A 12,011-nucleotide genomic window follows, 5' to 3' on the forward strand; every position below is an offset into this window, starting at 1 on the left:
CAAAAGCAGGGATGTAATGCTGGAACTGTATGAAATGCCTGTTAGGCCACAGCTCGAATTTTGTGTACAGTTGTGGTTGCCACATTACAGGAAGGGTATAATTGCTCTGGAGAGAGTACAGAGGAGATTTATAAGAATGTTGCCAGATCTTGAAATTGCAGCTATGAGAAAAGATAGGCTAGCATTGTTTTCCTTGGAATAGAGGAGGCTGAGGGGTGACTTAATTGAGGTGTAAATGATTATGAGGGGCCTAGATAGAGTAGACAGGAAAGACCTGTTTCCCCTAGTGGAGAGGTCAAGTACCAGGGACACAGATTTAAGGTGATTGGTAGAAGAATTAGAGGGGACATGAGGAAAATGTTCTTCACCCAGAGGACGATGGGGGTTTAGAATTCGCTGCCTGAGTCGGTGGTGGAGGCAGAAACCCTGAACTCATTTAAAAGTTACCTGGATCAGCACCTGAAGCGCTTTAGCCTGCAAGGCTACGGAACAGGACGCTGGAAGGTGGGATTAGAATGGGTGGCTAGTTCTTTACTTTTTTCTTTTTTGGCTGGTGCAGGTACGATGGGCTGAATGGCTACTTTCCGTGCTGTAACTATTCTTTGGTTCTATGGCTCATGCTGCCATTGTTTAAATTAGCAGGAAGCTCAAAGTTTATGTGGTGCCTGCATCACAACAAATGGGTGCAGGTTAATCATGCATTGCGATTCCCACATCCCTTTTTGGACTTTATCCAATTTTCCTAAAAGTATATTGACATGCAAATATATATGAAATGCAACATTAATTGCACTTCAACGTAACACAAAATGTAAAAATTCCAGTGATGTAAATATGTTATTTTGTAATCTGTTATAGACCATTATTATTCTAGTAATAAAGACATTTGGCCTAGTGCAGAGCTCACTGACTTACTTGTCCTGGTGGACATACCGCATATGATTCCTTAAAATTCAAGTTATCTTTAATGATTCATGTCTGTCACTTGATAATGAGAATTTATTGGATAATAAAAATACATTGTTTTGTTATACATAAACCTGTGTGAATTGGACAGTTCACCTTCATCATATTAGAATGTGAATTCATGATGTTGTACGTCTGTTGATCATTAGCTCACAAACATGAATTGCTAATGCAATGCATTTATCCTGTGCAATAGTACAACATTTGACACTACATTACTTCTTTGTTCCAACCCAGTGGGAACAGATGTTTAATTACCATTACCTTGTCCTAGGAAATGTGCTCCACCCACAAGAACACTTGGACAGCCCTCCCAGCTGTGATATGTTCCAACTTTTTCTTCAGCGCTATTCCAATCCAATGCTTCCCAATCCTCTGTTGGAGTCACTCTCTTCTTTATCTGCACATCACTGAGACATCCCACAAATCCCTTTTCAATCACTTTTGTATCACCTTAGTAGATTAAGAAAATAAGCATTAACACTGAATTCAGCATGCACAGCACAATGCTGTTCTTACACTTAGAAAATACTACAATTTTCCTATTACTAATTAAGTTCAAGCTTTTTTTCTATTACCTGCACTGTTCTAATCTACACTTAACAGCTTTGAGTACAAAATTTTAAATACTTATTCAGGGCAGGGGGCTTAATTTCACAGTATGCATTCCTTTGTAATTTGATATGATAAACAATACACTGGCGCGATCTCACAAGAATAATATACAGGTAGTTAACATATTGTTAAGTAATAGCTCAGGATTTTAATCTGTCCCCCTATTTATTTAATTTAGTATTTTGTTTACAGGAAACATTCTGCGAAAAGTAAAACATACCATACTTTGGCATCGGGTAGGGTTTTACTTTTCAACTTCAGAATGGATATCATTATTCAAAACTGTCTCTATATCTCTGCACAATGTTCTTTTCCTCTGAATAGTCCTGTGCCCTGTTCAAAGTCTCTCCTATTTATTTCTTCTGTCTTCTAATTTTTTTTCAATTCCCTGCTCTCCTCTTGTGATTTATGGAACATTTAAATCGATCTTTTCAATAGTTTACATCTGCCAAAAGAAAACATCCGAGTCCATTATTCTACAGTCTTGCCTACTACCTTCACTTAGGGTAGAATTATACTGGTGCTGGCTTTAGACCAGTACAGTCAGTCTAAAATTAGACTATCGCTTGCACCATGCACTGGACAATCAGCAAAGTAATTCTGCACATATGTTCAATCGCCTTGTAGAAATTTAAAAATGGACAGGGAAGACGATTCTTAGCATTAATAAATGCTAAAAGTGAACACTTATAAACATTTTAAACTTGGCTGCAATAGTCTGCAGTAATGTTGCTTACAGTGCAAAGAACAAGCAATGAGAATCTTACATTTCTTGGCTTCAGTATCATTTGACTCTCAAATTATACTACAGTTGTCACATCAATCTGCATTTGCAACTGCTTCACATTAATGTGAAAGCAATGGAATGATGACACAGTCATGCTTATTATTTCTTCGTTGATCGCTGGCTTCGTTAGCACCATTGAAATGGTTTGGAGAATCACTTTTCTCTTGCTAAGGCCATCAGTTCATTTACCTTCTATGCGAACCCATTAAATTAGAGTAAATCATGACAGCCACAAGATGAGTTAATATAAATGGGTTTTTGTTAGTGTCAAAAGAGGAGAAATGTTGATGTACTATGGGTCAACAGAGAGTTTGCACTTCAATTTGTTGCTTGGAGTACTTTTAGTCAACAAATTAAAACACAAGGCAGCTTTCAATTGATAAGACCAGATTTGTATTGTTCATTTAATAGTCACAATTAATAAATATGCATTAATAAATAATAAACACGCATATTTCCTCATCATACATAACATTGGTATTAAATAGTTTTAATTTGACTGGAACTTGAACTATATTGCATTGAAAAATCAAGACTGAGAAAAACCTTAACATCTTTGCAGTACAGATCATTTAGCAATTCAGATCATACTGGGAAATATCTGGCTTATTTCTTATTGTAATCTTTGCTGTCTATTTTGCTTGTGTTCTCATGTTCAAAGAATATGAGTTTGTTTTGCCAGCTTTGATAAATGATCCAAATATGCTGATAGATTCTGCTTTGAGTAAAAGATTCTCATCTTTTATCCAAGTAATTCATTTCAAATTGATGAATAATGTACAAACATAACAAATTAAGTGAAATATAACAGGAACAAGCCAGAAATATGCAAAGAAGATTTTTTTTCCTCAGAATGAAATTTTGATATTTTTCTGTGCACTTTGTTCTTGGAGATGTTGTAGCTCAAGTGTTTTGAGTACTCCACTTCCAAACAGATGTTGTGTGATTCAAGTCTCACTGCCCTTTTGTTACTTGAACACACTTACCATAGAGATTTTCATCACTTCACTACAAGGCAGCCATAAAGTCCATTGGGAAGAGGAGGGGACTGACGTGATCTTTTAATAATTACATCTCAAATCAACCATTAACAGTGGTCACAGGGAATTCAATATTGCTACTGTACCATAGCTTCTATGAGAAGTGGAAGTGTGGCATTCAACAAGTAAGATGAGAAAGACAGAAAATGTTGAAAAAAATATGATCATGTTATAAAAAGGATGGGTAAACTTAACATACATCTAGAACAGATGGAAAATTAATGGAGCAATTGCTCTGTGTTGGCCTGAGACCTGAACTAAGTTCGACACTGGGTCACATGTGAATGGGTGCAATCAACTGCAGCAACTAAACAGACATTTGGATACAGTTCACTAGATGGAGCTAAACAAATTTTGGCATAAGGTCCACCCATTTATTCCCGACTTTTGCATTGGGTCCTGCAACCAGCATGGGATCCCAATTTGCATTGTAAAGTAGACTTATGCCTGTTTCAACAAGGCAGGCTGATTGCCCTTTTACAGCCCACCTGAACATTGCATCTGGCTAGACTTGGGCATAAATGGGGTAGTGGAGGAGCCCTCCCAATTCTCAACTCCTGGCCAACCATTTTTCAGGAGCATAAAGGACGCCCAATGTTTTTAATCGAAAGAAAATACTGAAATAGGACTCATGACAATTTCAAACAACTTAATATAAGCATTTAGGACAAACATAATCAACAAAATTCTTTGGAAGCGAAGCAAAAGTAATACCCTTAGTGATGTCAGTTCTCAAAATGTTTTAACTGAACCAAATAATAAGTCAGAACTAGTTTATTTTTACCTGTGTCCTCTCTGATAATGGTAAATTCCTGTGGTAGTCCTCCTATAAATACTCCTGTATTATCGCCAATAATAGTGCTACCACTTTGTGCAAATGCTGAACCTGAAGAACAATAACAATTAATGTAAATTCAGTAACATGTTAGAAAACTCAAGTTCTTTACAGAGCAGTTATGTTAAAAGAAAATTTTATTTCGGAACATAGAATTGCTAGATGTAAAATGGCTAAGGTCCACCTAGCTTGTTTTTCTATCATCTTGCATGATTGGGTAAGAAGGTGGCAGAAGGAGAATAATATGAGGAAGTGTGAAATTATTCACCTTGGCAGGAAGAATGGAGAAGTAGAATATTTCTTTTAAAAGGTAAGAAACTAGTCAATGTAAGCATTCAGCGGGATTTGGATGTCCTTGTACGTAAATCACAGAAACTTAACATGTATGTGCAGCAAGCAATTAGGAGGTAAACAGTATGTTAGCATTTATTGCAAGGGGGTTGGGATATAGGAGCAGCAACACCTTACTGCAATTACACAGGGCTTTGGTGAGAGCATACCTGGAGTACCGTGTACAGTTTTGGCTTGTTATTTAAGGAGGGGTATACTTGCCTTAGAAGTGGTGTAACAAAGGTTTATTAGGTTGATTCCTGAGATAAGAAGCCAGTCCCATAGGATATAATGGCCTGAATTCCATGCTTGGTGTGCGCGCCAAGTCGGTGGAAGCAGAAGCGGATGTGGAATCTGCTCCAGGCTGCGGTTGCATTGCAAACCCGATTTCACGCTGGATGGCCAATTAAGGTCCGCCCCACCGTGAAATACGTCTTCTCAATGGTCTGGAAGGGCCAGATGGTGGTGGGAGTGCCGAGTGCCGGGTGCCGTGGCGACCCAATGGACACTTTAAAACCGGCACAGGCAGCTCCCTGAAGGCTGCCAGGGGAGAATCTTTGGAGTCTGTCTAGGAAACCATTCCATTTGAACAACAGCCCCACCAGTGGCTGGAGACATCTGACAGGAGGGCCCTCTTTTCTCAGACGAGTGCCTCGCGGTCCTCATGGAGGAGGTCGGTGTCAGGTGGGACGTTCTAGTACCCAGGGATGGCAGGAGGAGGCCACTGCACCTACCAAAAAAGGCTGGGAGGAGGTGGCAGCAAGGTCAGTGGCCATGATGTTATGTGACACACATGGGTTCAGTGCCGCAAAAGGTTCAATGATCTGCTGCGCTGGGCAAGGATGAAGACTGGTTGGCATGGATCAGTGTGGAGAAGTGTTAAGGGCTGGCCATTTCCCATGGAACTCAGAGGTATTAGAGTCTGAGTGCCAACTGTCACTGACACCGGCGCCGGCCAAGGGGGTGGGCCCTGGCTGCTTGGCCTGAGTGCCTTGCGGGTCAAGAGCCATGACTCAGATGTGCCCTACAAGGTGTCCTGGAAGGGGTGGGAGTTGCCAGGTTGCAAGGGTGATGCAGGTAGAGAGTGGACAAATCAATGCTCCTCTGTCATTTCAGGAGAAAAGAAGCCATAACACCAATGAAAGAACTAAGACAAGCAAAGGCCCCCCAAACCTTCTCATTCTGACGAGGTACGAGGTATATGCCTTGGAGCTGGAGTGCCGTCACCCACCTCGGTCAGCCTGTCGTGGAGAGGCAGGGGTCTCTGTGCACAGAGGTGAGTGAGAGTGTTGGATTGTGCATACATTCTTGTGTAGCCTCATCATTAATGGGAGCCTCAAACCTGGAGTCCCCATTGATCAATGAAAGATGATGGCACCATGATGCAGATCTCCATTGTCTCACCAGGGCGCCTGCATGTACAGTGACAGTGTGATGACTTAAACTAATGACGTGTCATTGTTCTCCCCTGGAATCAGCAACTTGCCCACGAACGCAGGACCCCGAAGAGCCATCTTTGATGCCAGAGAACCATTGGGCTTTAGATGCACCTGCGTCACACTCCCTCTCTGCATCAAGCACCAGCACAGATACTTGCACCTCGGTAGGCACTAGATCATTGGCTAGAATGTTGATGCATAGCTGTGAGGGAAATTCACACTTGCTTGAGGAGCAGGTGGAGACAGAGAGTACCCAGGGCGCCGCCAGTCGGAAGACTGCTGCAGACTATGATGATGCTGAACCAAAGGCAAATGATGAGCTTCTGGAGTCCTCCATTAGACAGCAGATGCTGGATGTCCAGCGGGATGTGCAGGAGGATCTGACAGAGATCCACAAGGGTATGCGTGCCATGGTCTCTGTTGTGGGGGAGTCCATGTGGAGCATGAGCACTGCGTTGACCCTCATGACCAAGCGCACTGCCTCCTCAATTGAGAGAGTGGCAGCACTCATAGAGAGGCAACTCCAGGCTCAGAATCAGGAGCTCCTGGGGTTGCACTCGGACCTGCAAGCCCTCACGTAGGCAATGACCTCAGGTGTCAGCGTGAGAGATGGATGAGGCACCCAGTATCCCAGCTAGGTGCCCGTCCATCAATAACCAGCAGGGAGGTCCATAACGACCTCATGTTGGCACAAGAGCTGCTTGTCATTTCTGCGGGCTCCTCCCAGGGTGCTCTGGATGATGGCAGCAGCTCTTCCGCCCCTTTGCCAGTGACCGTAGCATCTGATGAGGCTGCGATGACTAGGGGGAGGCCGGACATGGCACTGGCAGAATCTGCGTCCTGTGGTCAAACACTATCTGGATGTTCATCGAGTGGAATCCCTTCCTGTTGCTGACCTGCTGGCACCTTGATGGTCATATGTGTGCAGTTGATTGCATCCTGGATGCGGGGGAACCTAGCAATTGGTGCACACCATCTGGCTCGCTCAGGCTGGCTGGCCTCGTCCATACCGAAATGAATAAATGTCATTACCCTCCTGAACAGAGCTTCTGTCACCAACTTGTCGCAACTGTGGACAGCTGATTGGGAGACTCCACAAAGATCCCCCACTGACCCCTGGAAAGAGCCAGAGGCATAGAAGTTGAGGGCCACTGTGACCTTCAGAGCCACTGGCATGGGGTGTCCACCCACACAGATGGAGGTGATCTCAGGCCCAATCATCTCACAAATGAAATTCACAGTCTCTCTGGAGAGATGGAGTCTCCTTAGGTGTAGCAACCTCGGACACATTGAGGTAGTTGCATTAATATAAAAACAAAAAACTACTGCGGATGCTGGAAATCCAAAACAAAAACAGAATGACCTGGAAAAACTCAGCAGGTCTGGCAGCATCGGCGGAGAAGAAAAGAGTTGACGTTTTGAGTACTCATGACCCTTCCGCAGAACTGAGTATAGTTAGGAGAGGGGTGAAATATAAGCTGGTTTAAGGTGGGTGGGGCAGGGGGGGGAGAGAAGTTGAGGGGGGGTTGGTTGTAGGGACAAGCAAGCAGTGATAGGAGCAGATAATCAAAAGATGTCACAGACAAAAGGAACAAAGACGTGTTAAAGGTGGTGATATTATCTAAGAGAATGTGCTAATTAAGAATGGATGGCAGGACACTCAAGGTACAGCTCTAGTGGGGATGGGGTGGAAAGACTGACAGGGCATTACAGATTTAAAAATAATGGAAATAGGTGGGAAAAGAAAAATCTATATAAATTATTGGAAAAAACAAAAGGGAGGGGGAAGAAACGGAAAAGGGGTGGGGATGGGGGAGGGAGTTTAAGATCTAAAGTTGTTGAATTCAATATTCAGCCCGGAAGGCTGTAAAGTGCCTAGTTGGAAGATGAGGTGCTGTTCCTCCAGTTTGCGTTGGGCTTCACCGGAACAATGCAGCAAGCCAAGGACAGACATGTGGGCAAGAGAGCAGGGTGGAGTGTTAAAATGGCAAGCGACAGGGAAGTTTGGGTCTTTCTTGCGGACAGACCGGAGGTGTTCTGCAAAGCAGTCGCCCAGTTTGCGTTTCTCTCCAAAGTAGTTTCATTGCTGCCTGTAAACCCTGGCAGCAGGATAGTGGTGTCTTTTGGGGCCCTTTCCTTGGACTTCCATTCGGCCCATTGTGTCTACACCGGTCAGCAGAGATCTGACTACACTAATCCCATTTTTCAGCACTTGGCCCATAGCCCTGGAGGCTATGGCAACACAAGTGAATATCTAAATACTTCTCAAATGTTATGAGAGTTTCTGACTCAACCATCCTTTCAGGCAGTGAGTTCCAGACTCCCACCACTGTCTGGGTAAAAAAATCTCTCCCCAACTCCCCTTTTAGCCTCCTACCTCTTACCTTAAATCTATGCCCTCTGGTTATTGACCCCTCTACTAATGGAAAAAGTGCCTTCCTATCCACCCTATCTATGCCCCTCATAATCTTATACACCTCTATCAGGTCCCCTCTCAACCTTCGTTGCTCCAAGGAAAACAACCACAGCCTATCCAATCTTTCCTTATAGCTCAGATCCTCCAACCCACGTAAATCTCCTCTGCACCCTCTCCAGTGCAATCACATCCTTCCTATAATGTAGTGACTAGAATGACTTGCCTCGCTCAACAGCCTGGGATACGCCTCATCCGGGCCTGCGGATTTATTCACTTTTAAGGCCGCTAAACCCGCTAGTACCTATATTAATTTCCTCTAATATTTCACCTCCACCTTGATGTCTATATCTGCATCATCCTTTTCCATTGTGAAGACCGATACAAAGTATTCATTGAGGGCTGTACCCACATCTTCCAGGTCCACACACAAAGATTATCTCTATGGTCCCTGATTGGCCCTACTTTTTCTCCAGTTATTCTCTCACTCTTCATCTATTTAAAAAACTCCTTTGGGTTTTCCTTTGTTCTACCCAACAATGCTTTCTCATGCACTCTCCTAGCTTTCTTAATTCCCCTTTTAAGTTCCCCCCTGCACTTTTTATACTCCTCTATTGCCTCTGCCATACTGAGCCCTCAGTATCTGCCTTAAGCTTTTCTTTTTAACTTAATCCTAACCTTTATATCCCTTGACATCCAGGGTTCTCTGGATTTGGTCCCCCCTTGTCTTTACAGGAACGTATTTGCCCTGCCCTCCCGCTATTTCCTCCTTGAATGCCTCCCACTGCTCTGACACAGTTTTATCTGCAAGTAGCTGCTCTCAGTCCACTTGGGCCAAAACGTGTCTCATCTTAGTAAAGTTAGCTGTTCCCCAGTTTAGAACTTTTAGTCCCAGCCCAACCTTATCCTTTTCCATAACTATCCTAAATCTGAGTTATGGTCACTACCTCCAAAATACTCCCCTACTGATACACCTGCCCAGGCTCATTTCTGAATATTCGGTCCAAAACTGCCCCTCCCTTGTTGGGCTTTCTACGTGCCGGCTAAAAAAGCTCTCCTGGATGCAACTTTAGAATTTTTCTCCCTCCCTATCTTGCACACCAAAACTATCCCAGTTATTATCTGGGTAGTTAAAATCCCCTTCTATTATTGCCTTAATATTCTTACACTTCTCTGAAATCTGAATACATATTTGTTTCTCTATCTTTCCCTAACTGTTTGGGGGCCTATAGTACACACCCAACAGCGTGTTTGTCCCTTTTGTGTTTTTTACTTCTACCCGTATGGCCTCATTTGATTATCCTTCCAAGATATCATCCCTCCTTACTGTTGTAACTGATTCCTTGATCAATATTGCAAACCCCCTTCCTCTTCTGTCCCCCTCTCTATCTCGTCTGAATACCCTATAACCAGAGCTGCCAATCCTGCCCTTCTTTTAGCCAAGTCTCGGTCATAGCTATGATATCATACTCCCACATGCCTATCTGTGCCCTCAGCTTGTCTGTCTTATTCCTTAGGCTCCTTGCAATAAAATATATTCCATTTAGCCTTACTAAACTCACTTCTTTCTTATCTAGTCTATGTTTCCTCTGCCTTCCAGACTCACTTACTAGCATTTTAACTTCTAATTCCATCTCAGCTTCTATCTCCTCTGAACTACTTTTCAGAATTCCATCCCCCTGCCAATTTAGTTTAAATCCACCCCAACAGCATTAGCAAACCTCCCCGTGAGGATGTTGGTCCCGTTCCTGTTCAAATGTAACCCCTCCAACTTGTACAGGTCCCACCTCCCCCAGAAATGGTCCCAATGCCTTAGGAATCTAAAGCCCTCCCCCCTGCACCATCTCTCCAGCCACACATTAATCTGCTCTATCCTTCTGCTCCTATACTCACTACTGCGTGGCACTGGGATAATCCGGAGATTACTACCTTTGAGGTCCTGCTTTTCAATTTCCTACCTAACCCCCTAAAGTCTGCTTGCAGGACCTCATTTCTCTTTCTTCCTATGTCATTGGTCCCAATATGGACCACAACCCTCCCCCTTCAGAATGCCCTGCAGCTATTCTGTGACATCCTTGACCCTGGCACCGGGGAGGCACCATACCAACCTGGAGTCATGTCCACAGCCGCAGAAGGGCCTGTCTACTCCCCCACTAATGAATCCACCACCACTATTGCCCTTCCACACTTCTTCCTCCCACCCTGAGCAGCTGGACCACCCACAATGCCATGGCCTTGGCTCTGGTTGGCCTCCACAGAGGAACCGTCACTCTCACCGTTTTCCAAGGCTGAAAAATGGTTTGCGAGCGAAATGCACTCAGGGGATTCCCTTCTTCTGTCTGGTGGTCACTTCGTTAAGCTGCGAGGTGACCACATTGTGAAATGTGCTATCTACTTGTCCCTGGCTGGAGAGTTAGGGAGTCCAAGTCTCTGGACAAAGGGTCCACCATTTTGAGCTAAGTCAGAAATTTCTTCACCCGGAGGGATGTGAATCTTTGGAATTCTCTATCCAGAAAGTTGTGAATGCCCAGTTGATTAGTATATTCATCACTAAGATCAATAGATTTTTGGGCACTCAGGGAATAAAGGGATATGGGGATAGTGTAAGAAAGTGAAATTGATGTAGAAGTTTAGCCATGATCTTATTTCTATTCCTGCTCTTATTTCTTATGTTCTAATGATACAGGAATAATGATGTTGTTGACTAAGATTTTTTTTTGGGCACAATCCAAGGCACCCTAAGACTTTGGGCTTCACTTCCATGTTGCTGGGGAGCTGTGCAGAGTTACTGCCAAAGCATAGTTGATGATCGGGCACTGTGGCACTAGCAGAATCCTCCAAGTAATTGAGGAAGGGTGGTGACCAAGTCAGCATGGTAGCCTATGTGGTCAGGAGGGTTTGAAAATCAATGGGAGGGAAAGGTGGCCATGGTTTGGGCAATTGGTAGCTGACAGGAGGGAGTGGTGTTCAGGAGGGCTTTAGGGCATCCAATCTTATAGAAAGGATCCCAAACAGGTCCTAGGCCCCTTGTTTTCACGGCAAGTCAATTTTGTGGCCTTTATCAAAACAGTGGACAATGAGTGTGCACTTCCTGCCAAATATGTTGGAGGCTTAAGAGACTTCTGTGGCATAGCCAAATTTTTAGGCCATAGTCTTATTATTTGAGTTAATCTCCATCAATTAGTCAACATCAGATCCAGGCATGAGGCAAGGAAAATGCCAGTAGTGGAAAGGTTTGGGAGCTTTTGGGTCCAAAGTTACCTACTCCTCCTAAGCATGCAATACATACCACATTTTGGCCTATAAATTTGGCCACCCATAGAAATAGGAACATAGGACTTAGGAGCAGGAGTAGGTCATTCAGTCCTTCGAGCCTGCTTCACCATTCAAAAAGATCATGGCTGATCTGGTTGTGGTTTGAACTCTATTTTCCTGTCTGCCCCACATAACCTTTGACTCCCTAGTCTGACAAAAATATGACCAACTCTACTTTGAATAAATTCAATGACTCAGCTTCCACTGCTCTTTGGGGAACAGAATTCCATATACTAACAAATGTCTGAGAGAAAAAAATTCTCCTCATCTC

General features: G+C 43.7%; 1 protein-coding gene across 1 annotated transcript in view; it reads right to left on the reverse strand.

Moving 5' to 3' along the window:
* ush2a (Usher syndrome 2A (autosomal recessive, mild)) overlaps positions 1–12,011 on the reverse strand; it is a 1,183,552-nt gene that overhangs the window by 777,869 nt on the left and 393,672 nt on the right. The window contains exons 24-26 of the mRNA XM_078556364.1: positions 4,193–4,294; positions 2,558–2,560; positions 1,231–1,407 (exon numbers count right to left, since the gene is read on the reverse strand). Of these exons, the coding sequence (XP_078412490.1) occupies positions 1,231–1,407; positions 2,558–2,560; positions 4,193–4,294 (282 nt within the window). The remainder of the gene's footprint in view (positions 1–1,230; positions 1,408–2,557; positions 2,561–4,192; positions 4,295–12,011) is intronic.

The sequence above is a fragment of the Cetorhinus maximus genome, chromosome 14 (genome assembly GCF_964194155.1).
Source record: "Cetorhinus maximus chromosome 14, sCetMax3.hap1.1, whole genome shotgun sequence".
In the NCBI taxonomy this organism is placed as follows: domain Eukaryota; kingdom Metazoa; phylum Chordata; class Chondrichthyes; order Lamniformes; family Cetorhinidae; genus Cetorhinus; species Cetorhinus maximus.